The 27030-nt window shown below is 43.1% G+C and overlaps 1 protein-coding gene across 4 annotated transcripts; it reads left to right on the top strand.

Annotated features, from left to right (window-relative positions):
* LOC139542123 (eukaryotic translation initiation factor 4B-like) lies at positions 1–26231 on the top strand. 4 transcript variants are annotated; one of them, XM_071347184.1, is made up of 13 exons: positions 1–84; positions 2362–2511; positions 11987–12192; positions 12576–12692; positions 15782–15836; positions 15986–16138; positions 16236–16331; positions 16419–16604; positions 16702–16933; positions 17044–17132; positions 17341–17575; positions 25211–25248; positions 25353–26231. In XM_071347184.1, exons 1-13 carry the CDS (start codon positions 72–74, stop codon positions 25370–25372), a joined length of 1590 nt encoding a protein of 529 aa, XP_071203285.1. In that variant the 5' UTR covers positions 1–71; the 3' UTR covers positions 25373–26231. The 4 variants fall into 4 exon arrangements, with proteins under 4 accessions (XP_071203285.1, XP_071203286.1, XP_071203283.1 ...); XM_071347185.1 differs by having other exon boundaries at positions 31–84; positions 2365–2511; XM_071347182.1 differs by having other exon boundaries at positions 59–416.
* Positions 26232–27030: the final 799 nt, after the last annotated feature.

Below are 27030 nucleotides of genomic sequence, written 5' to 3'. Positions count from 1 at the left end.
TTGCGAAACATGCACGCGGAAACTTGCGTGCTCACGTCTCCTGGATCCAGGGCAGACTGTCGATCTCCAACATGGCGGCGTTAGGTGAGGATTATGTTAGCTAAATTCTGCATGGGCCGGGTGTGGCAAGCATGGAGATATGCATTGAGTAGCGTCGACTAAACATTTTAGAAAGGGATGGACTCACCTTTTGAAATACATACTTTCTCCGGGTGTTTCGGAATTGCGTGCTCTGTGTCAGGGCTGTATCACGATCGACGCTGCAGGGTGGGAGTGGGCATGGGACCGAGTAAACATCGCACTTACAGTTTTTTTCCCCCCCAGGAAGAGGATCTGGTCATTGACCACAGGAATGACCATGCGTCTTCATAGATATTGTTTGTTTGGGACTACGATAGTTGCATACTGTGCCGACAGTGAGTTATCTGCTGGGTTTTTAGAGGTAGTTACCTGTAGACGCTTGACATCTATACTATATATACCGAAGTATGCGGACACACCTTCAAATTAGTGGATTCGGCTATTTTAGCCACACCCGTTGCTGACAGGTGTATAAAATCGAGCTCACAGCCATGCATTCGCCATAGACAAACATTGGTAGCAGAATGACCTTACTGGAGAGCTCAGTGACTTAAAACATAGCACTGTCATAGGATGTCACCTTTCCAAAAAGTCAGTTTGTCAAATTTCTGCCCTGCAAGAGCTGCTCTGGTCAACTGTAAGTGCAGTTATTGTGAAGCGGAAACGTCTAGGAGCAACAATGGCTCAACCGCAAAGTGGTAGGCCACAGAAGCTCACAGAATGGGACCGCCGAGTGCTGAAGCATGTAGCGCAAAAAAAAATGTCTGTCCTTGGTTGCAACACTCACAACCGAGTTTCAAACTGCCTCTGGGAGCAACGTCAGAACAAGAACTGTTCTTCGGGAGCTTCATGAAATGTGTTTCCATGGCCAAAATCACCATGCGCAATGCCAAGCATTGGCTGGAGTCGCGTAAAGCTCGTCGCCATAGGACTCTGGAGCAGTGGAAACGTGTTCTCTGGAGTGATAAATCATGCTGCACCATCTGGCAGAGAACACTACCTGCCCGAATGCATAGTACCAACTGTAAAGTTTGGTGGAGGAGGAATAATGGTCTGGGGCTGTTTTTCATGGTTCGGGTTAGGCCCCTTAGTTCCAGTGACGTTAAATATTAACGCTACAGCATACAATGACATTCTAGACGATTCTGTGCTTCCAACTTTGTGGCAACAGTTTGGGGAAGGCCCTTTCCTGTTTCAGCATGCCCCTGTGCACAAAGCGAGGTCCATACAGAAATTGTTTGTCGAGATCGGTGTGGAAGAAGTTGACTGGCCTGCACAGAGCCCTGACCTCAATCCCACCGAACACCTTTAGGATGAATTGGAACGCCGACTGCGAGCCAGGCCTAATCGCCCAACATCGGTACCCGACATCACTAATGCTCTTGTGGCTGAATAGAAGCAAGTCCCCGAAGCAATGTTCCAACATCTAGTGGAAAGTGTTCCCAGAAGAGTGAAGGCTGTTATAGCAGCAATGGGGGGATCAACTCCATGTTAATGCCCATGATTTTGGAATGAGATGTTCAACGAGTAGGTGTACACATACTTTTGGTCATGTAGTATATTTAAACAAGAGAGTTGACAGCTGGCTAGCTTACGTTGACTGTATCTGGGGCATGCACAGTAGACCAGGGTGAGGTATTTATGTTTTGTGGGGTGTGTCAACATCTGATGGAGGAGGGGGAGGGGATGTCGGTATGGTAAATCAAATAGGGACTCTTGTGCGTCATGGCCTCATTTCATGCCATTGTGAGCTCTCTGCAAGTCTGTAAAGGGAACATCCACACAGCACTGAAATGGTCTGACTGTGAACCATATGGCCGGCTTGGAATGACCCTTAAAAATCTGGGAAATGTTAGTCTTGCAGGCTTATAATTTTTCCTTCACTGACTCACTACTAAGGGACCATCATCGACCCAGTGCAACATCCCCAAACACTTTTGCCTGATTCACACTATAGGCCCAAAAGCAAAACCAAGCCGAGGTGGCTTGGTTACGCAGCCACCATTGTTGCTGGAATCATATTGGAAAGGACAGCGTGACTGTGAAAATAAAATATCCAAGCCAGCACAGTAAGGTTTTGGGTTGGCCCTTTGGTATGAATCAGGCAATTGAACCAAGAGGAGTGTGTATGCCACTACATGATGCACTAGGTCTATGTTGGTCTGTTAGGCTATGAAGCAGGCACTCTGATAGCAGTAATACAATTTCCCCATCACAGTCAGTCTTATAAGAGACGTGTCAGAGAGCTGTTTGATGGTAAATGTTTTCCTCTACTCACAGCAGCTAAGAAGAAGGGGAATAAGAAGGTGAAGACCCTATCTCTGACTGACTTCCTTGCTGATGACAAGGGGGGCAACGCACCCACAAGTTACGCTCCCACCAAGCCCGCTAGCAGCTGGGCAGACGAGACAGATGACCTGGAAACAGAGGGTGAGATACTTCAGAAAAATAAACAATCGCCATAGATATTTTCTCCTGTTTAGGCCTATATGTTGAGTGTTTTATTCAACCAGGATAATGTTGGCTACTGTAATTCGTTTAGGCCCAATCCTGTTTTGTGATATTCACCTCTGGTGTCAGTGCACCTGTGCTTGGTATTCATAGTCAACGTGTCGACAGCTGCTGACATGTCTTATTGTTAGGATCCGTACATACAGTACCTAGCCAGCGTGACCTTAGAGGCAATTTGCAGTACAAACAACAAAAGGGACACCCTGGCACTGTTTTGTTAAATAGCTAAGGGATGGTGCTGGATAAATGTAACTACTCTTAAATTAATAGACAGCTATGGGTACAAGGACTCTCATCATCCATGAGTTCAAAATTATAGATCAAATCAAATTTTATGCCACATGCGCCGAATACAACAGTGAAATGCTTACTTACAAGCCCTTAACCAACAATGCAGTTTTGGTGTGTTAAGTAAAAAATAGCAGCAGTAAAATAACAATAGCGAGGCTATATACAGGGGATACCAGTACAGAGTCAATGAGCGGGGGCACCGGTTAATTGAGGTAATATGTACACTACCGTTCAAAAGTTTGGTGTCTCTTATAAATGTCTTTGTTTTCCATGAAAACACATGAAATGAGTTGCAAAATGATAGGAAATATAGTCAAGATGATGACAAGGTCATAAATAATGATTTTTAATTGAAATAATAATTGTGTCCTTCAAACTTTGCTTTCGTCAAAGAATCCTCCATTTACAGCAATTACAGCCTTGCAGACCTTTGGCATTCTACAGTGGCTTGTGAAAATATTCACCCCCTTGGCATTTTTCCTATTTTGTTGCCTTACAATCTGGAATTAAAATGGATTTTTGGGGGGTTTGTATCATTTGATTTACACAACATGCCTACCACTTTGAAGATGCTGCAAGTCTCTTGGGGTATGTCTCTATAAGCTTGGCACATCTAACCACTGGGACTTTTGCCCATTCTTCAAGGCAAAATTGTTCCAGCTCCTTCAAGTTGGACAGGTTCCGCTGGTGTACAGCAATCTTTAAGTCATACCACAGATTCTCAATTGGACTAGGCCATTCCAAGGCATTTAAATGTTTCTCCTTAAACCACAAGTGTTTTAGCACTATGCTTAGGGTCATTGTCCTGCTGGAAGGTGAACCTCCATCCCAGTCTCAAATCTCTGGAGGACTGAAACAGATTTCCCTCAAGAATTTCCCTGTATTTAGCACCATCCATCATTCCTTCAATTCTGACCAGTTTCCCAGTCCCTGCCGATGAAAAACATCCCCACAACATGATGCTGCCACCATCATGCTTCACTGTGGGGATGGTGTTCTCGGGTTGATGAGAGGTGTTGGGTTTGCAGCAGACATAGTGTTTTCCTTGATGGCCAAAAAGCTACATTTTTGTCTCATCTGACCAGAGTACCTTCTTCCATATGTTTGGAGTCACATGCCTTTTGGCGAACACCAAACATGTTTGCGCATTTTTTTTTTCAAGCAATGGCTTTTTTCTAGCCACTCTTCCCGTAAAGCCCAGCTCTGTGGAGTGTACGGCTTAAAGTGGTCCTATGGACAGATACTCCGATCTCTGCTGTGGAGCTTTGCAGCTCCTTCAGGGTTATCTTTGGTCTCTTTGTTGCCTCTCTGATTAATGCCCTCCTTGCCTGGGCTGTGAGTTTTGGTGGGCGGCCCTCTCTTGGCAGGTTTGTTGTGGTGCCATATCTTTTCATATTTTAATAATGGATTTAGTGGTGCTCCGTGGGATGTTCAAAGTTTTGGATATTTTTTTAAAATCCAAACCTTGTCTGTACTTATCCACAACTTTGTGCCTGACCTGTTTGGAGAGCTCCTTGGTTTTCATGGTGCCACTTGCTTGGTGTTGCAGACTCTGGGGCCTTTCAGAACAGGTGTGTATATATATTGAGATCATGTGACACTTAGATTGCACACAGGTGGACTTTATTTAACTAATTATGTGACTTCTGAAGGTAATCGGTTGCACCAGATCTTATTTAGGGGCTTCATAGCAAATGCATATGCACGCACCACTTTTCCTTTTTATTATTTTTTTATTTTTTTTAAATGTCACTTCACCAATTTGGTCTATTTTGTGTATGTCCATTACATGATATATAAATTAAAATCCATTTAAATTACAGGTTGTAATGCAACAAAATAGGAAAAATGCCAAGGGGGATAAGTACTTTTGCAAGGCACTGTAGTTGTCAATTTGTTGAGGTAATCTGAAGAGATTTCACCCCATGCTTCCTGAAGCACCACCCACAAGTTGAATTGGCTTGATGAGCACTTCTTACGTGCCATACGGTCAAGCTGCTCCCACAACAGCTCAATAGGGTTGAGATCCGGTGACAGTGCTGTCCACTCCATTATAGACAGAATACCAGCTGAGTGCTTCTTTCCTAAATACACTGCTCAAAAAAATAAAGGGAACACTAAAATAACACATCCTAGATCTGAATGAATGAAATATTCTTATTAAATACTTTTTTCTTTACATAGTTGAATGTGCTGACAACAAAATCACAGAAAAATTATCAATGGAAATCAAATTTATCAACCCATGGAGGTCTGGATTTGGAGTCACACTCAAAATGAAAGTGGAAAACCACACTACAGGCTAATCCAACTTTGATGTAATGTCCTTAAAACAAGTCAAAATGAGGCTCAGTAGTGTGTGTGGCCTCCACGTGCCTGTATGACCTCCCTACAACGCCTGGGCATGCTCCTGATGAGGTGGCGGATGGTCTCCTGAGGGATCTCCTCCCAGACCTGGACTAAAGCATCCGCCAACTCCTGGACAGTCTGGTGCAACGTGGCGTTGGTGGATGGAGCGAGACATGATGTCCCAGATGTGTTCAATTGGATTCAGGTCTGGGGAACGGGCGGGCCAGCATCAATGCCTTCCTCTTGCAGGAACTGCTGACACACTCCAGCCACATGAGGTCTAGCATTGTCTTGCATTAGGAGGAACCCAGGGCCAACCGCACCAGCATATGGTCTCACAAGGGGTCTGAGGATCTCATCTCGGTACCTAATGGCAGTCAGGCTACCTCTGGCGAGCACATGGAGGGCTGTGCGGCCCCCAAAGAAATGCCACCCCACACCATGACTGACCCACCGCCAAATCGGTCATGCTGTAGGATGTTGCAGGCAGCAGAATGTTCTCCACGGCGTCTCCAGACTCTGTCACGTCTGTCACATGTGCTCAGTGTGAACCTGCTTTCATCTGTGAAGAGCACAGGGCGCCAGTGGCGAATTTGCCAATCTTGGTGTTCTCTGGCAAATGCCAAACGTCCTGCACGGTGTTGGGCTGTAAGCACAACCCCCACCTGTGGACGTCGGGCCCTCATACCACCCTCATGGAGTCTGTTTCTGACCGTTTGAACAGACACATGCACATTTGTGGCCTGCTGGAGGTCATTTTGCAGGGCTCTGGCAGTGCTCCTCCTTGCACAAAGGCGGAGGTAGCGGTCCTGCTGCTGGGTTGTTGCCCTCCTACGGCCTCCTCCACGTCTCCTGATGTACTGGCCTGTCTCCTGGTAGCGCCTCCATGCTCTGGACACTACGCTGACAGACACAGCAAACCTTCTTGCCACAGCTCGCATTGATGTGCCATCCTGGATGAGCTGCACTACCTGAGCCACTTGTGTGGGTTGTAGACTCCGTCTCATGCTACCACTAGAGTGAAAGCACCGCCAGCATTCAAAAGTGACCAAAACATCAGCCAGCAAGCATAGGAACTGAGAAGTGGTTTGTGGTCACCACCTGCAGAACCATTCCTTTATTGGGGGTGTCTTGCTAATTGCCTATAATTTCCACCTGTTGTCTATTCCATTTGCACAACAGCATGTGAAATTTATTGTCAATCAGTGTTGCTTCCTAAGTGGACAGTTTGATTTCACAGAAGTGTGATTAACTTGGAGTTACATTGTGTTGTTTAAGTGTTCCCTTTATTTTTTTGAGCAGTGTAGTTCTTGCATAGTTTAGAGCTGTGCTTTGGGTCATTGTCCTGTTGTAGGAGGAAATTGGCTCCAATTAAGCGCCGTCCACAGGGTATGGCATGGCTTTGCAAAATGGAGTGATAGCCTTCCTTCTTCAAGTTACATTTTACCCTGTACAAATATCCCACTTTACCACCACCAAAGCATTTCAGACCATCACATTGCCTCCACCATGCTTGACAGATGGCGTCAAGCACTACCCTCTGTAGTGTGTCGTACGCACTACCCTCTGTAGTGCCTTGCAGTCGGAGGCCGAGCAGTTGCCATACCAGGCATTGATGCAAACAGTCAGGATGTTTTGGTACAGGTACAGCTAACTAGCGCAAAAATTATATTACGATATTGACATTTATACAGTATATTCTTAATTAAGAATCAATGGGTGGGCCTCCCGGGTGGCGCAGTGGTCTAGAGCACTGCATCGTGTTAAGAAGCAGTGCGGCTTGGTTGGGTTGTGCTTCCGAGGACGCATGGCTTTCGACCTTCGTCTCTCCCCGAGCCCGTACGGGACGACAAGATAGTAATTACTAGCGATTGGATACCACGAAAATTGGGGAGAAAAGGGGATTGAAAAAAAAGAATCAATGGGTATATATGTGGACACCCCTTCAAATTTGTGGATTTGGCTATTTCAGCCACACCTGTTGCTGACCGATGTATAAAATCTAGCACACCGCCATGCAATTGCCATAGACAAACATTGGCAGTAGAATGGCCCGTACTGAAGAGCTCAGTGACTTTTAACATGGCACCGTCATAGGATTCTACCTTTCCAACAGTCAGTTTGTAAAATTTCTGCCCTGCTAGAGCTGTCCCGGTCAACTGTAAGTGCTGTTTTTGTGAAGTGGAAGCGTATAGGAGCTACGTCTAGGAGCTGCCACACAAGCTCACAGAACTAGACCGCCGAATGCTGAAGTGCATAGCACGTAAAAATCATCTGTCCTCGGTTGCAACACTCACTACCGAGTTCCAAACTGCCTCTGGAAGCAACGCCAGCACAATAACTGTTCTTCAGGAGCTTCATGAAATGGGTTTCCATGGCCGAGCAGCCGCACACAAGCCTAAGATCACCATGCACAATGCCAAGTGTCGGCTTGAGTGGTGTAAAGCTCACCGCCACAGCAGCCAATCAGTCTGTCCATTTGTATGTCTGATCCTTGAGATCAGAGTTTTAAGAGTTTTTATGTATTAATGACCCTGTCTTTTTCACGAAATGTACTTTTTGAGAAGGCTTTTTTTCCTGCCTCGGGCCGCTCAAACTGTAGCCTACACCTTTTTGGAGTTGGAGCCTGCTGAGTCAGGAGCGTTTGTCTGCACACTAGGCCTGCTACGCGAGCGCAGGTGCGCACTGAAGGCTAGGATAGGAGAAGCGGTTGCCAGATTGGAAAACCTGATGCACCGCGGGCAAATCTACGTCATTCTACACAACGTCTACTGGTTGTTGCACACCTGTGCTGAAAGAGCTATAAAAAACGGCATTATGTATCTGTTAATGTACTTGCTCTTTACTCAATGACATCCTGGATTAAATGGGATGAATGATCAATGGGATGAGTGAATGATCTTCGCCTTATGCCCTATAATTTGCAAACACTCTGACGAGACCGTCATGTCAATACCACCAGGTTCTCGCTCTGCAATTGCATTTGTACCACTCTAACGCAAGTGGGCCTTCACTTGATGGCGTACTTCCAAAATCTCAATCTCTTGAATTACCTTTATTCTGTGTCGAAAGACTCAGCTTGTTTTATTGACAATGGTGCTGGCTCGCCAAGTCCTCACGCATTGGGCAACTGAGATATATTGTTATGCTTTTATTGTTGATGTCTGGTAATGTGGGACCAACCCCTGGGCCGGTAGATACAATGCAATCTCTACTCACTGCCTAGGATTTTAAAATCAGAGCAGGTTTTGGCCTCTTGCATGTTGTCAGAAGTCTATTTCCAAAAATAGATATGATTTAGAATATGTGCCAATACGGCAAATGCAGACATAATGGTTTTTATCAGAAACTTGGCTAAAGAAATAATTTGATTTCTATTGATGATACACGGTTTTTAGAAAGGATTGGATGAGTAAAGGAGGACGGGTTGCAATTTATGTGAAATCCAAGTTTAACACTTGAAATTCTCTCGCTTACCAAACCCAAACATTTGGAATTTCTTTAGGTTAAAGTGAACGTATACAAGGACTCCCACATCACTGTACTCGGCTGCTACAGACTGCCCTCGACTTCGGGAGATGCAAGTAACTCTCTTTCTGATGTCCTACACAAGCTAAATGACTCTGAATTCATTCTTTTAGGAGATTTGAACTGGGTCATGATTACATCCGTATCGGACTCTTTTAAAGGACTGTGTGACTCTCTGAATCTCGCTCAATTAATCAATGCGCCTACAAGACCGAGTCCGAATACAAGACCTAACAAATCAACGCTATTGGACATTCTTCTAACGAATACCCCCTCACAAATACACTGGACTGGGATATTCTGTAATGATGTCAGTGATCACTGTGCAATAGCTAGTGTTAGAAATACAACAATGACCAAAGCCAAACCCTGTTATATTTTACAAGACATTTTAGACAGTTTGATGAGCAAGCGCTCTTACATGATCTTTACCATAATATTGACAGAGTGATAAGCACGCCCCTGTGAAGAAATTTAGACTCAGTGGTTTTCAGATGACTTAGCAGAATTAATTAGAAAGAGAAATGTATCTTGGGCTCAAGCTAGACATACATATGCTCCTGTTGACTGGGCCTCCTTCAGTGCACTACGAAATAAATGCACAGGATTGATCAGGAAGTCCAAATCAGATTTCTATCTAAATGCAGTCACAGAGAACTTAAACAGCCCTACTAAGTTCTGGAAGCTAATCAAATCAGTGGCAGGTTCTAATGTCTCCTCTGGCCTTCCTGACCATTTAATGACGGATTCTAATGAAGTGAAGGATAAAGCCGATTTTGTAGGGGTTTTTAACAATCACTTCATATCTGCTGGTTCAGTTTTTGATAATGGTGGGGCCCAGGCCTCTAATGTAAGCTCTGTTACACTCAACTATGATATAGGCCCTCGTGAACCATTTTAACTTTGCGCCTGTTTCTTATGCTGAGGTCTATAAAGCATTAAAGGCAGTAGACACTAAAAAGTCTGCAGGTCCAAACAACCTGGATCCCTACCTCTTAAAGATAGCAGCTGGTATTATTACTGAACCTCTGGTTCACATTTCCAACTTGAGTCTCTTGACTAATTCCATACCCAGCATTTGTAAATCAGTTTATGTCCTCCCACTGCTAAAGGGTGGAGATCCCTCAGATGCTAATATCTATCATCGTATTTCCAAACTCCCAATCCTGGTCAAAGTATATAAATCCCTTGTGAACACAGTTTTTTTCTTTTTCTTTTTTTCTTTTTAATTGAAATTAACATAGTGAGCAGGGTTCAGTCTGGCTTTAGATCGGGACACAGAACCACAGCTGCAGCTATAGCAGTGGCAAATGACATCATAAATGCACTTGATTAAAAGCAACATTGTGCTGCTCTGTTTTTGATTTATCAAAGGCCTTTGATTCAGTTGACCATGAATTGTTGGTAGCTAGGCTCAGTAACATTGGTCTCAGTGAAGAGACAGAACTCAATGTGTATATACTGACAAAAGTCTAGCTTTCTTGAGATGAATAGAGGTGTGCCTCAGGGTTTCGCTTTAGCTCCTGTGTTCTCAATTTTATTAATGATTTGGGAAAAGGGATGCAACCAGCAAAGTTACATCTATATGCAGATGATACAGTCATATATTAAATGTGCTCCTTCTCTGGTTCAGGCTGTTGAAGAGCTCCAGACTGCTTTTCAGTCACTGCAGGTCTCCCTTTATGGTCTCAAACTGGTCTTGAATGTACAAAAAAACGAAATTCATGACCTTTACCAGAGCTCCCACTCAGCCAGAGAAGGTTAGTATTGTCACATCTGGTGGCTTATCCATTGAAAAAGTGTCATCCTACAAATACCTAGGTATATAGTCGGATGACAAGTTGTCCTTTAAAGTTCATATGAATGATCTTGTAGCAAAGCTTACATTGAAATTTGGTTTTTATTTTCGTAATAAGGCTTGCTTCCCACTTATGGCTAGAAAGAAGCTTGTTCAGGCCACTTTTCTCTCTGTAATTGATTATGGTGACTTGTTGTATATGCATGCAGCCTCCTCCATTTTACAGAGACTGGACTATGTTTATCATGCATCCTTGTGCTTTATTACAAATGCCAAGTCACTCACCCACCATTGCACCTTGTACCAAATGGTAGGTTGGACCTCACTTTATATGTGCAGGAAGCTACATTTGTATGTGTTCATCTACAAAGCCCTTTTGGGTAAACTCCCTCTTTACCTCTGTAGTCTGGTCTCCACCAGCAGTTACCATACCCGGTCTGCTAGGTGGGTGCTACTTAAAGTCCCCAGGATATATACAGTATTACAGTATTAGACTGCCTTCTCGTCTTGTGCACCAAAGGCATGGAATAGTCTACAATCCATGCTTCATCTGGATATGTTAGTGCCCCTGAATTAATTTCAAATGTTGATGGGAGACTCAGTTACAGAGGAGTGTAAATGCTTTTTTTAGGCTGGATCATGTTTTAATTGTATGTATTGATTGTTGCTGCAGCCTTAGCCAAGTCTCGCTTGGAAAAGAGTCTCTGGGTCTCAATGGGCTTTTCCTGGTTAAATAAAGGTAAAAGAGCAGTGCAAGCAGGTTCTCTGGAGTTATGAATTACGCTTCACCATCTGGTAGTTGAAATGACGAATCTGGTTTTGGCTGATGCCAGGAGAACACTACCTGCCCGAATGCGTAGTGCCAACTGTAAAGTTTGGTGGAGGAGGACTATTTGTCTGGGGCTGTTTTTCTAGGCCCCTTAGTTCCAGTGAAAGGAAATCTTAACTCTACAACATACAATGACATTGTAGATGATTCTGTGCTTCCAACTTTGTGGCAACAGTTTGGGGAAGGCCCTTTCCTGTTTCAGCATGACAATGCCCCCGTGCACAAAGCGAGGTCTATACAGAAATTGTTTGTCGAGATCGGTGTGGAAAAAGTTGACTGGCCTGCACAGTGCCCTTACCTCAACCTTTGGGATGAATTGGAACGCCGACTGCGAGCCAGGCCTAATCACCCAACATCGGTGCCCAACCTCACTAATGCTCTTGGGGCTGAATGGAAGAAAGTCCCCGCAGCAATGTTCCAATATCTAGTGGATAGCCTTCCCAGAAGAGTGGAGGCTGTTATAGCACCAAAGGGGGGACCCAACTCTATATTAATCCCCATGATTTTGGAATGCGAGTATGTCCACATACTTAAAATCCCCAAAATAGATGGACCCTTTAACCGCCAATCTCTCTCAATTCTCTCCCTTCTCTGTCCAGTGTCCACCTCCTGGCATACAGAGGAGGATATGTACAGGGCCCCGGCCATCGACCGCTCCATCCTGCCCACAGCACCCCGTTCAGCCCGGGAGCCAAACGTTGACCGCGCCCGTATCCCCCGTGGTCCCCCTTACACCGCCTTCCTGGGCAACTTGCCCTACGACGTCACTGAGGACTCAATCAAGGACTTCTTCAGGGGTGTGGGGGTAAGTGCACTACGAATGTAAAAACATGAAACGAATGTAAAATGTATACACGCGTGACTGTAATTCGCTTTGGACAAAATAATCTGCTAAATGGCATATTTTATATTATTATATTATAAAGCCCTCAAAATCAAGTCTGGAACTCGAAACCAGTTCCACTGCTCATTTTAATTATTTCCCTAGAGTCAGGGACTGATTTAGACCAGGGACACCAGGTGGTAATTAATGATCAGGTAGAACAGAAAACCAGCAGTAGTCTGGACCTCGGTAGGGTAAGATTTGAATACCCCTTTTATAAAGTATTTGTCAAGTTGCTGCTAGTATTTGTTCATCCAAACCCAGACGTATGTGTTTGAACCCTGTCTCTTTCTCTCTCTGTGTAGATCAGTGCAGTGCGTCTTCCTAGAGAGCCCAGTAACCCAGAGAGGCTGAAGGGCTTTGGCTATGCTGAGTTTGATGATGTGGAATCCCTCCTGAGTGCCTTGAGTCTAAACGAAGAGGTGAGTCAATTTTACAAAGTGAGCTACAAGGGAAAAAGTCAGTGAAATCACCATTCAATAGGTTTAGCCACTAGATGGCATCCATTTGTTTTTTAAAGGCCCGATGCATTCAAAAACCAGATGTGTTTTATATATATTTCCACACTGGATGCCAGTTGGAATAATATTGTGAAAATTATAATGCCTTTCTTCTGTAAGAGCTGTTTGAAAAGACTGCCTGAAATGTCAGCCTGTTTTGGTGGGATGGAGTTTTGTCCTGCCTGGTGACATCACCAAGCTGTAAATGAGTTAATAGGCCAATAAGAGAGTTCCAAACCTCTGCCAATAACAGCTAGTTTTCAATTTTCCCCTCCCCCTTAGACCACTCCCAGACAGTCCTACCAAAATTCTTGCTTGAGAAATTGCTCTTTGCAATCTTAAAAAATAACTGATTTTGGCCCAAGATGGAAGGAATGTTGAAACATAATTAACTAAATTAGTTAACGAAAATGTACGCTTAATCCATTATAAACTAATGTATAGAATTGATTATACAAGTTCTACAGCACAACGGCAAAGTCATGTCTTAATTAAACCTCTTGACGCTAGGGGTCAGATTTTTTTATTTAATTTAATTTAATAATGTTCCCAAGGTAAACTGACTTTCTCAGGTCCAGATCGTAGAATATGCATATAATTTACAGATTAGGATAGAAAACACTCCAAAGTTTCCAAAACTGTCAAAATATTGTCTGTGAGTATAACAAAACTGATTCTGCAGGCGAAAACCTGAGAAAATCTAACCCGGAAGTGATTTCTTTTTTTTTTTAAATCTGTGTTTCCTGGCCCGTCTTTCTTCCATTTAAAGGGTTATCATCCAGATTCCTTTTCCAATAGCTTCCTCAGGCTGTGACCAGGCTTTAGACATAGTTTCAGGCTTTTATTTGGAAAAATGAGCGAGATTTTTCAAAAGTAGTCAGGTGTCCTCAGATTAGTTCCTGCGCGCGAGAGGGTAGCGCTCCATTTTCTTTTTCTCTCTTATTGAGTAGGTTACGGTCCGGTTGAAATATTATCGATTATGTTTGTTAAAAACAACCTGAGGATTGATTATAAAAAACATTTGACATGTTTCTACGACCATTACGGATACTTTTGGGAATTTTCGTCGAACGGAACGAGGCTTTGGTTTTCTGAACTTAACGCCCAACCCAAATGGCGTTTTTTTGTTATAAAAGTAATATTTATCAAACAAAAAGAACATTTGTTGTGTAACTGGGAGTCTCGTGAGTGCAAACATCCGAAGATTATCAAAGGTAAGCGATTTAATTTTATTGTTTTTCTGACTTTCGTGACCAAGCTAACCAAGCTAATATAAGGCTAACTGTTCTAGCATTGATTGATACACTCACAAAAGCTTAGATTGCTTTCGTTGCAAAGCATATTTTCAAGATCTGACACGATAGGTGGATTAACAACAAGCTAAGCTGTGTTTTGCTATATTTCACTTGTGATTGCATGATTATAAATATTTTTAGTAATATTTTTGAATCTGATACGTTTGGGAATTTTCTTCTGGCTTTCAGGACCGGAACGAGGCTGTAGTTTTCTGAACATAACGCGCAACCCAAATGGCGTTTTTTTGTTATAAAAGTTATATTTATCGAACAAAAAGAACATTTATTGTGTAACTGGGAGTCTCGTGAGTGCAAACATCTGAAGATTATCAAAGGTAAGCGATTAATTTTATTGCTTTTCTGACTTTCGTGACCATGCTAATTTGGGGCTAGCTTTTCTAGCATTGATTGATACACTCACAAAAGCTTGGATTTCTTTCTCTGTAAAGCATATTTTCAAAATCTGACACGATAGATGGATTAACAACAAGCTAAGCTGTGTTTTGGTATATTTCACTTGTGATTGCATGATTATAAATATTTTTTGTAATATTTTGCGCCCTGCAATTCAGCGGTTGTTTAGGAAAATGATCCCGTAAAAGGGATCCGTAGCGCAGAGAAGTTTTAAGTGTAAAACTAACCTTTGTGTGCCTGTAAAGTGCATGTTGGATAAAACATTTCACTACAGGCCTGATGGAAACAGAACATTTGTTGATAAACTTTCCAAATGTCGATAAAGTATGCTAGACAAGGAGGCATCTTTGCTTATCTGTAAAATGAATTATGCGAGAAATGTTGGTGGATAGCTTTTATGGGCAAATATTGATATATACTGAACAAAAATATAAATGCAACATGCAACATTTTCAATGATTTTACTGCGTTTCAGTTTGTATAAGGAAATCAGTCAATTGAAATAAATGGATTTCACAACTTGGCAGGGGCGCAGGCATTTGGGAGCCAGGCTCAGCCAATCCGAGGGAGTTTTTCCTCACAAAAGGTCTTTATTACAGACAGAAATACTCCACTTATCCAGCGTGACAGTGGCCATCGAAAGTGAGTATTTGCCCACTGAAGTCAGTTACGATGCCAAGTCAAGTCAGGACCCTGGTGAGGGCAACAAGCACGCGGATGAGCTTCACTGAGACTTTTTCTGCAGAAATTTGTGCAGTTTCTGCAGAAATTGTTGGATTGTGCAAATCCACAGTTTCATCGGCTGTCCGGATGGCTAGTCTCAGACAATCCCGCAGGTGAAGAAGCCGGATGTGGAAGTCCTGGGCTGGCGTGGTTACACGTGATAGGCAGTTGTGAGGCCAGTTGGACGTATTGCCAGCTCTGAAGGACGCTCCTGCAGTTAGCATGCCAATTGCACGCTCCCTCAAATTGAGACATCTGTGGCATTGTGTTGTATGATACAACTGCACATTTGAGAGTGGCCTTTTATTGTTCCCAGCACCTGTGTAATGATCATGCTGTTTAATCAGCTTCTTGATATGCCACACCTGTCAACTGATGGATTATCTTGGCAAAGGAGAAATGCTCACTAACAGGGATACAAACAAATTTGTGCACAAAATTTGAGAGAAATGTTTTTTGTGCGATAAGATGGTCAAAAAATAAAACAATCACAGTAAGGTACTTGTTACCCAGAAAGGATTTATTATTGAGATAAAACAGCTGCATTGGACCTTTAATGTTTACTCTTTCTCCATGCAGAACTTGGGAAATAGAAGAATCCGTGTGGACATTGCAGACCAGTCTAATGACAAAGGTGTGTATCTTATCTTGAAGCTACAGTACTACCATACACATTTTTGCAGCTGTGCATTCTACACACACTTGCGCAGTTCAGATGAACTTGATTAAGCATCAGAAGAGTTTGTCTCCACTTCCTTTCTGACACGTCTGTGTCTCTCTCAGGGAGGGATAATCACTCCATGGGTGGCCGGGACAGGGACCGCGGGGGAGACTTTGGCCCAGACAAGACAGACTGTGATGACTGGAGGGCTCCTCGGCCCAGTGGAGGAGAGAGTGACGACGGGCCGCCTCGGAGAGACGATGCCTTTGGAGACCGTGAGTACAGTACAAGTCAGAAACCTTATGTCCTCTATGTGGGGTAGATTGACCCCCTAAACCCCCCCGCCCCCTCTCTGTCTGCCGTTTGCTCCAGGGTCACGGGACCGCTACGAGTCAGACAGGCCCAGAGGAGATGATCGCTACGGAGGGGGCCAGGACAGGTTCAGGGATCGCTATGATGACAGAGGAGGTCATGGTCTTACACCAGTACACCTATACACATTCAGCATTTTAGTGAGAAGGCTTACTAATGTAGTATTTCTGCCGCTTCCCTCAGGTGGTTTTGGTGGCAGTGGTGGTGGTCGCAGGGCATTTGGCACTGGTTACAGGCGCGATGAGGGAGGACAGGATAGCTACCGGCAGGATAGCTACCGACGGGATGACTACCGGGTTAGTGGGGATCGTTATGGTGACCGTGGTAGTGATCGATACGAGAGACGGGAGGAAAGTCGGGATGACAGAGGTGAGAAAGTTTCATATTAAAACACATCTCATTCTTCATGTGCACCGGCACAGTGAAACCTGCACTGTACCAGGGTGTACTTTTTGGCCATTCTTAGGTGCTGTCGAGAGGCCCAAGTTGATCCTGAAGCCCCGTAGCGTACCCAAAGAGGTGGAGCAGAGCAACACCCCGTTTGCCCCCTCAGGCAGGGCTGCCTCCATCTTCGGCGGGGCCAAGCCAGTGGACACAGCCGCCAAGGAGAGAGAGGTCGAGGAGAGGCTGAAGAGGGAACAGGAGAAACTGCAGCGACAGCTAGAGGACAGGATCCCAGACCGCAAGCCCAGAGAGAGGTATGTGACGAAGGGCAGAAGAGCGTAGGCTAACATGAGGAAATGGAGTAAAGAATAAACTTCATGTATAGGATGTTATCCTTGACTCATTGATCCTGGTCATCCCTCAGGCACCCCAGCTGGCGTAGTGAGGACCAACCTGCAGAACGCTCTCGGACTGGCAGCGAGTCTTCCCAACCAGGCAGCCAGTCTGGCAGAGGTGAGAATTTGACTGGCTATGATGGGTAATGCAGTCAGCCATTATATCAGTACTGTAGTCGCTGAGATGTCTTTGGAGGGTAATGTTGTGATTTCAGCTGACTTCTTTGGGAGGGTTGGTCTAAAATAAGAGAATACACATTTCCTGTTGGACATTTGTGGACGTTGGACAATAAAGTCCTATTTTCTTCTTCCTGTCCCATTGCCAGCCTCCAAGCGCAGGGAGAGCGAGCGCTCGGTGGACAGTGGTCGTGAAGAGGAGCCCTCCTCCCCTGTGACCCTGCCCCCTCCCAGACAGGACGGGCAGGCCCTGAAGGTGGTGCTTGCCCCGCCCCCTAAGGAGAACGCCTGGGCCAAGAGGACCATGCCCGTTGGGGGCTCCAGTGAGGGCTCGGCTGGGCTACCTGTCGCCCCCAGCAGTGACACAGCCCCACAGCTCACCAGGTTAGAGGTCATCCCACCCTACAATCCACATGCCCCTAACACCTACAGTGGTTCCTCAATTAAAAGTTTTGAGATTATGCCGCAGGACATTGAGGTAATTTGTGGATTTGTATGTTACCCTGCGCCACTGCTTCATATGCTCCAGACCACCGCAAGACGGTGTTAGAGCGCTGATTATGCTTTTGGGTACATTGTAAAATGTTGGTCCCATGGCGCTAATGTGTCTCTAGCTGAGTGAATGCTGTCAATAAATGGGCAATATGGCGCAGTCCAGGCTCCGTCGCAGCCGGCCGCTCAATTGGTCCAGCATCGTTCGGGTTAGGGGAGGGTTTGGCCGCCAGGGATGTACTTGTCCCATCGCGCACTAGCGACTTCTGTGGCGGACCGGGCGCAGTGCACGCTGACACGGTCACCAGGTGCACAGTGTTTCCTCCGACACATTGGTGCAGCTGGCTTCCGGGTTAAGTGGCCATTGCGTCAAGAAGCAGTGTGGCTTGGTTTGGATGTGTTTCGGAGGACGCACGGCTCTCGACCTTCGCCTCTCCCGAGTCCGTACGGGAGTTGCAGCAATGAGACAAGACTGTAACTACCAATTGGATACCACGAAATTGGGGAGAAAACGGGGTAAAAAAGAAATAAGAATGGGCGAGATAAACCAAATAGAAACTGATAATTGTGCACGACTTCACAATTGCATTTGAATGAACTGAATGATGAGGATGAAGAAGAAGAGGGTGATTGAATTTAGAACAATAGTGTAAGAATTGCTATTCCTCTGTCCTGCATGCGCACCCAAAAAAAAACACTTCATCAAGGGAATCTAACTGGACTGTAGCATATTACTTCAACTGTTACACTAAGGTTTTTATTCTAAGTTAAAATAAAAAATCTTCAGTTATATTCCATGATATTCGTCAAATATACTGTGTGTGTTGACTGAATATAATCACCTAGTGACGTCTGCTAAATAAACAAGTTGATGGCGCAGTCATATAGCCTCGGCTACTAGGCACAGATAAAATACAACTCAAAAAAAGGTTTCACATATTTTCATGGCCTGAGCTATTTAATTGATTCGTTTTATTTATAACTTGTGGAATGTTACCGGAATGTTACCATCTGCTGGAGCATGGAGTGGAAGTGCACTGTACTGTAAGAATGTTACCATCTGCTGGAGCATGGTGTGGAAGTGCTCTGTACTGTAAGAATGTTACCATCTGCTGGAGCATGGAGTGGAAGTGCTCTGTACTGTAAGAATGTTACCATCTGCTGGAGCATGGAGTGGAAGTGCTCTGTACTGTAAGTTCGCAACAATGCTGTGGGCCAGGTGGAAATGGTTTAGCCGCCTTTCCCAATACATTGGAATACAAAAGAAGCAATCCACCCTTGATGTCAATGTCAGGTTTTTCTTTTCACTGGATCGCGATTAGGATATTGGTTAGACTACAATTAGGCTGTGGAATAATGTAGCCTAAATAAATAAGGAGCAAGCCTATTATTTTGCTCAATTGCGTACAGTATAGGCAACTCCAAATGCCCGCAGAGGTTGAGTATGAACACGAGACTCATGTTTGCGGTTAATTTATTGTTTAATTATTCAAGGCTCCCTTTGTTTTTTCATTTTATAAAATAAAATGCTTGAACGAATGAGTGATACAGTACCAGTCAAGTTTGGACACAACTACTCTTTTCAGGGTTTTACTTTATTTTTACTATTTGTAGAATAATAGTGAAGACATCAAAACTATGAAATAACACACATGGAATCATGTAGTAACCCAAAAAATATTAAACAAATGTAAATATATTTAGCCACCCGTTGCCTTGATGACAGCTTTGCACACTCTTGGCATTCTCTCAACCAGCTTCATGAGGTAGTCTCCTGGAATGCATTTAAATTAACAAGTGTGCCTTGTTAATTTGTGGAATTTCTTTCCTTAATGCATTTCAGCCCATCGGTTGTGTTGTGACAAGGTAGGGGTGGTATACAGAAGATAGCCCTATTTGGTTAAAGAGCAAGTATATATTATGGCAAGAACAGCTCAAGTAAGCAAAGAGAAACGACAGTCCATCATTACTTTAAGACATGAAGGTCAAAAAATCCAGAAAATTTCAAAAACTTGAAGTTTCTTCAAGTGCAGTCGCAAAAACCATCGAGCACTATGATGAAACCTGGCTCTCATGAGGACCGCCAAAGGAAAGGAAGACCCAGAGTTACCTCTGCTGCAGAGGATAAGTTCATTAGAGTTAACTGCACCTTACATTGCAGACCAAATAAATGCTTCACAGAGTTCAAGTAACAGACACATCTCAACATCAACTGATCAGAGGAGACTGTGTGAATCAGACCTTCATGGTCGAATTGCTGCAAAGAAACCACTACTGAAGAACACCAATAAGAAGAAGACTTGCTTTGGCCAAGAAACACGAGCAATGGACATTAGACCGGTAGAAATCTGTCCATAGTTCTGGAGTACAAATTTGAGATTTGTTTCCAACCAAATGAGATGGTTTGGGATGAGTTGGACCACAGAGTGAAGGAAAAGCAACCAACAATTGCTCAACATATGTTGGAACTCCATCAAGACTGTTGGAAAAGCATTCCTCATGATGCTGGTAAAAAAATAAAAATAAATAACCTTGAATGAGTAGTTGTGTCCAAACTTTTGACTGGTACTGTATATTGAAGTAGCAATTGAGAGAGAGCCCTTTGGAGATTAGGGTGTAATTATCAGACCAAATGTGAGGACACTTCACCTGATACAAGACTAAAGTTATAAATGTATCAATATCACAGACCTGATTTGCCCTAATGAAAAATGCATCAACACCCAACAAATATGTACATTTATTATAACCCACATAATAATCAAATCAACCTTATAATAGATGATTGATTTATATATTTCCAAAAGAAAGACGCATATCCATATACAATATTTGTTCATCAACATCTTTGTTTTCATTAATAAAATTATGATAAAGACTCAGATGTTTGTTTCAACTACATTTTAGTTACACCCCCCCCCCCCCCCCCAGCTCCACGACCACGGGTAAATCCTTGCTGAGATGATTAATGTATTTTTTTCTCAAGCCAATACGTCTTGATGCCCTTCACCAGTTCATCTTTGCTTGTAGGCCTGGCAGAGTTACAGATTAATGTTTTCAGTTGATGCCAATCAAGTTTTGATCAGGTTTAAATCAGGAGACCTACATTAACATATTTTTAGATATACTGTAGGCCTACCATAGGCGAGGTGAGTCTCACTAGTGTTGAGTAATGTGCTGTGAAAAAGTGTTTTAGGTCTACTTACTCTGCTGGCGTCTTGACCCAGATCATGCCCTCATTTGCAATGCAAACCCAGGCGGCAATGTGTTTTGAGTCATTGTCTGCATTTGAGAGAGATCGCTCAATCATCATAGCTACAGTATGTGCTATAGCATAATCAAAGTGAGGACAGTGGGAGGTCTGCTGTATACTTATGGCCTATTGTAACTTGGAGTCACACTATGCCAGTACTCATCACCCCACCCTAAACTCCACCATTAACACAGTTACCATTTTAAAAAGTATCTGTTTATCTCAGAAATGTTTCATTGAGACCAAGGAGAACAGACGGAATGGACATAGCCAGCTTCTTTCTATGGTGCTACCCGTTCCAGAGATACGGGCGATATGGAGAGTCAGGCGGAGAATGACGCGTTGAAGAGGGTGAGGGACGAGATGGAGTCACAATCCATGCCAGGCACACCTGTGAGCTCTGGAACTCCACCTCCGACAAGCAGAGGCAACAATCGTGGCCGTTTCGTCAGGTCGTCTGTTCACCCTGACATTTCCATTCCCCTTCCTCTTCTGACACCAGAACTGCTCACCATGAGTGGACACAGAATACCAACTGGGATGGATCCCGAGGCAAATTTGGCTTACCAGTGAACCTCCGAGTGTTCATCATGAATACTGTGTTTCAGAAGTTTCTGTCCATGAGTGATGCAACCCGAAAAAGCATAAAAGACAGATTTAATGAGTACTTTAGGTCGCTGAGAAAGTCAGGACATGGCCTGCTCTCCCTTATCTAAGGAATTAGGCATACAGTATATCTAGGCTACAGTAAACATCTCATTATTCGGTTGGTTTTTGTCACACTGCACAGTAGCCTAATAAACACATGCATTTTGAAACAGTAAAAAAAAACATCTAATTCAATATATTTCTACCACTAGATGCTGTGTTTTTATTTTTGGAGTTCTTGGCTTACAGTAGTGATGGACTTTGGTTCACGCATTGATGAGCCATTAAATTGGACAATAGCCAGCCAAAACCCTCATAATAGCTAATTGGTGATCAAAACTAATTTGTATCTGGCAGTCCAGATACAATGACAAATGCAACAACCCCTACAAATATGTCAATTTATTATAATCCACATAATTCACCCTACAAAAAGCTCCCAATTTCTGTCTCTAAGTACATTTGACCGTCATGCTCATCGGTCTATAGAATAATTTGCATAACTGTATTTCTAAACTGGTAATTAAAGTGCGCCTCCCATTCACCTTTCAAGTGCAGGCAACACGTTATCAGCGCGTCACACACCACTTTACAATGTGAGCTGGAGGCATTTTGAAAACATGTTTTCAAACACTTGTTTTTCACAAGTGTAGCAGGTTGTGAACAACGCTTCCACACGTTTCCAGACTGAGAATTGTAAATGACTGTAATTAATACATTCGTTCAATACATTTGAATACAAAAGATGCCATCCACCTATGATGAGCTATTAGCTGGACAATAGACTCTTGCCGAGTTGATTTCTATTTTTATAGACTTGAAATCTATTAATGGATGTTTGCCTAGTAATGATAATGACATGAAGAAGGAGATCAAGAAGGAGGGTAGGAGAAGCTCTGCGTGCTTATTACAGTATGTGTGATTTTATTTTTTTCGGACAATTTCAAACAGTGTAAACACAACAAATACAATAATCATTCACAAACAAATGATAATCAATCCCATATAGTCTGTTCTAACAAAAAAGGTTTTAAAGTCCTTAGTACAGTCAAGATTAAAAACAGTTGAATGAATTCCTGAATTCGGTTGCTTTAGCCGACATGTTGCGTTTGATTTATTGTTTAATTATTCAAGGCTCCTTTCTCTTCTCTGTGCTGGAGTTATTTTAAGAACTTGATGGTATAGCAATAGCCTAATAAACTTGAAATGAACTTGAATCATCTCTCTTCATTTTACCCACAAGAAAATCACTAATAGTCTATTGTCCCATGTAGCTCAGTTGGTAGAGCATGGCGCTTGCAACGCCAGGATTGAGAGTTCGATTCCCATGAGGGACAAGTATGAAGAAAAAAAATTACGAAAATGTATGCAATCACTACTATAAGTCATGTCTGGGGCGTCAGGTAGCCTACTGGTTAGAGCATTGGGCCAGTAACCGAAAGGTTGCTAGATCGAATCCCCGAGCTGACAAGCTAAAAATCTGTCATTCTGCCAACTGTTCCTAGGCCGTCATTGTAAATAAGAATTTGTTCTTAACTGACTTGGTGAAATAAGGTAAAAACAATAAATAAACCCAAAAATGTATATATCGTTTTTTTCTTTTTATTAATGCCAGTATAATTTAGCCATTTTGACATGCATCATCCAAACAGCGGCTGAAGGGAAAATGCGATCTAATGCCAAAGTCTCAGCGACTTCTTGCCAATGTTCAAACGCTCTCCATACTACATCGGCCTGATGTATCATGTATACATCGGGCAGACGTTGGCGAGATGTACAGTACCAGTCAAAAGTTTGGACACACCTACTCATTCTAGGGTTTTTCTTTATTTTTACTATTTTCTACATTGTAGATTAATAGTGAAGACTCAACTATGACATCATAACACATATATAATCATGTAGTAACCAAAAAGTGTTAAACAAATCCAAATATATTTTAGATTCTTCAAAGTAGCCACCATTTGCTTTGACAGCTATGAACTCTCTTGGCATTCTCTCAACCAGCTTCACCTGGAATACTTTTCCAACAGTATTGGAGTTCCCACATATGCTGAGCAATTGTTGGCCGTTTTTCCTTCACTCTCCGGTCCAACCCATCCCAAATCATCTCAATTTGGGTTGAGGTCGGGTGATTGTGGGGGCCAGGTCATCTGATGCAGCACTCCATTACTCTCCTTCTTGGTCAAATAGCCCTTACAATGCCTGGATGTGTGTTTGGTCATTGTCCTGTTGAAAAACAAATGATAGTCCCACTAAGCGCAAACCAGAAGGGATGGCGTATTGCTGCAGAATGCTGTGGTAGCCATGCTGGTTAAGTGTGCCTTGAATTCTAAATAAATCAGTGTCACCAGCAAAGCACCATCACACCACCTCCTCTATGCTTCACGGAGGGAACCACACACACACACGTAGATCATCCATTCACCTAACACTGCCTGTTCACCCTGCTATCATCCAGAAGGTGAAGATAGTACAGGTGCATCAAAAAACAGCTTCTATCTCAAGGTCATCAGACTGTTAAATCAAATGTTATTTGTCACATGCGCCGAATACAACAGGTTGTAGACCTTACAGTGAAATGCTTACTTACAAGCCCTTAACCAACAATGCACTTTGAAGAATATATATATATATATATATATATATATATATATATGTATATATATATTTTAAATACACAAAAAAAATACACAAAACAAAAAAAGAGATAAGAAAAACAAATAATTAAAGAGCAGCGGTAACAGCCATCACTAGGTAGCTTCCACCCAGTTACGTAACCCTGCACCTTAGAGGCTGCTGCCCCATATACATAGACTTGAAATCACTGGCCACTTGAATAATGGAACACTAGTCACTTTAAATTTTTGCTTTACTCATCTCATATGTATATACTGTATTCTATTCTACTGTATTTTAGTCTATGCCACTCTGACATTTCTCATCCTAATATTTATATATTCCTTAATTCCGTTCTTTTACTTTTAGGTTGTGTGTACTGTTGTGAATTGTTAGATATTACTGCACTTGAAACAAGTCCAAATCTATTTAATATACCCAATCACAAAGAAATCCATTAATATTTTGTTTAGGAAGGTCATAAAAAAAACATTAATGTTTTAAGATAGTTTATTTTAAAAGAACAGAATAGCATGTTTCAAGATGTGTTTCTCTGTGCTATAGTAGTTGGGGCTATGGTTGCTTCATGTCAACAAAATTAATTAACTTGCTATGCTTTTTAAGATGGGTTATAGCAGTCAAAACGTCTGGCCTGCATGGACCTCTGTACGATTATTTGAGAAAGTAAGCAAGCACCATCAAGCTTCATGAAGACGCCCTCAAAGATGCCCTCTGGTGGTTTCAACAAGCATTAACGGCAACAAAGTCTGACAGTAAAATACTATGACTCATGCACTGTAACATGCTGTACCATTCCGCAGCATTCTGCAAGCTGTGCTGCAGTATGATCCAACTTTTAAATGAGGACCCACTATATGAACAGGGATGCCCTACCCTGTTTGTTTGATATTCTAGCAATGCACCTAACTGAGGACAGTTTGTCAACCATGATTCAGCAGTACATTTCTCCATGGGCATATTCCATTGACATGTGTCTTTTTTTTCAGCTCCTCAAGCTTAGCTGACGATGAGGCAAATAAAAAAGGTAAAGATTGGTTGCTGACACTGAATTTACTGCTATATTGAGATTTTAGCGATGTTCAGACTTTTCAATGGAAAACTCATACATTTTTCCGCAATTCTGTACAGAGGTCGAGCTCAGCGAATAAGTACAGTATGCAGCCTTGCTATAATGGACGCAGACCCACATGACAATATGGAGGACAATGCAGACAGAGGTGGAATGAAAGAAGTGAAGATGTTTGATGCCAAAAGAGTGAGATCTCTGCTCTGCACCACAACCTGGCTGGAGCTGCACTACAGCTCCCTTCCTGCTAACCTGCTTCAATAGAAACCCACCCACAGTGCTGACTGGCTGCACCTTCAGGACTGGACCTAAACATAGAGAAATAATGACTGGTTTTAAGTAAAAGAGACTGGAGGTTGAAGTTTTAATCATTATAACAATTTTGAAAGGTGGGGGTTGGGAAAACATGTATTGCTACGGGCGTCGTCGCCACCCACCACCAGTCTAAATGCTGGACTATGTAAGCTGTCTGAGCTCTGTAAGCCTGGTTATGCTAATGATGGAGCGCCTGTGTCCAAGAGGGACAGACAAGAGTTTTAATAAAAGAAAACAGACAAAGTCTCCTTATTTTAGGGGGCTTTGCTGACATACCGTAACTTTTTATTTGACTATGAGGGAAGCAATGTTTGTGTTCCTCTGATCATCATGTATAGCAGTCATTAGCTGCTTCTTTCCAGGGTCTTTCCCAATACACCGTCAATGGCTTCCTGCTTCCTTGTCTCATCCGGACCTGCCTGGAGGTCAACGCCAAGGCAACCATGTCATGGAAAATCATATGAGCTGTGTGATAAATGTTTTGGAGGCATGCTCTTCCCTCACTCTTATCCATGGGCCAAGTGTTGACTGGCATTTAATGCAGAGGATGTTTCAGCATTGTCGTATGTAACCCCACTATCACATGTAACTGAAGAGGGAGATCTCATTAAATGTTTCTGGATGTTTCTGTTTCTCTATCTGTTACGTGCATGACTGTAGAACCAGACTCTTACGGTTCTTTAAGCCATGGGAATGTCAAGTCACCCATAACTCATTATGGGGAGCTTTTAAAGAGTGGAAGAGCTTGATCAAAATGGATATAAGGATTTTTTTATTTCGTTATACCCCAAGGGTAATGGTACGCCACTGCTAAATTATGCCGTTTTGATTGTGGAATCTAACCCCTTACTTCCCATCTTAAAACAATATTCACCCAGGTTTCGGTTTCTAGGTGTATTTATGTCACATTTTAGGTTCTCTTGTTCACTTCAAACAGATGAAAATACGATATTTGAATATTTATCTTGTAATATCCTGTCTATACAAACCACCTCTTTCTTCACATCCCTGACCGGTGTGACCCTCAGGTTGTGACCTCTAACCTTGTGTGACAGGACTCATTAAGCACAGCATTTTTTGGGGTTCTCTGCTTTGGAACGCTGATAGTAAACAGGCATTTCTGTGTAATTTTGAGGGGGGAGAGAGCAGGGAACAGGACCCAGTGTGTCTGAGGAGTGTACTGTAGCCTGAAGCCGGTCCAGCTGCATGTGCTCCGAGTCACTGTTAAACTCTTGACATTTTCCCAGCATCTTTTCCTGCTTGTCTCCCATATGGTCTATTCCTGGATACCAATGCAGGCGCCTCCGCCCCCAGGGGAAGTCTAGATGTCCTATCCTGGGAGGGAGAGACAAAGCCCCTGGCTGTGTTCAGTCAAGGTTAAGGGGGGTCAGTAATGGGAAATGTGTGGAACATTGCCTCAGATCT

This window comes from Salvelinus alpinus, chromosome 17, assembly GCF_045679555.1.
Source record: "Salvelinus alpinus chromosome 17, SLU_Salpinus.1, whole genome shotgun sequence".
In the NCBI taxonomy this organism is placed as follows: Eukaryota; Metazoa; Chordata; class Actinopteri; order Salmoniformes; family Salmonidae; genus Salvelinus; species Salvelinus alpinus.
The sequence above is the reverse complement of the archived record's forward strand: the minus strand, read 5'-3'. Positions and strand labels throughout refer to the sequence as shown.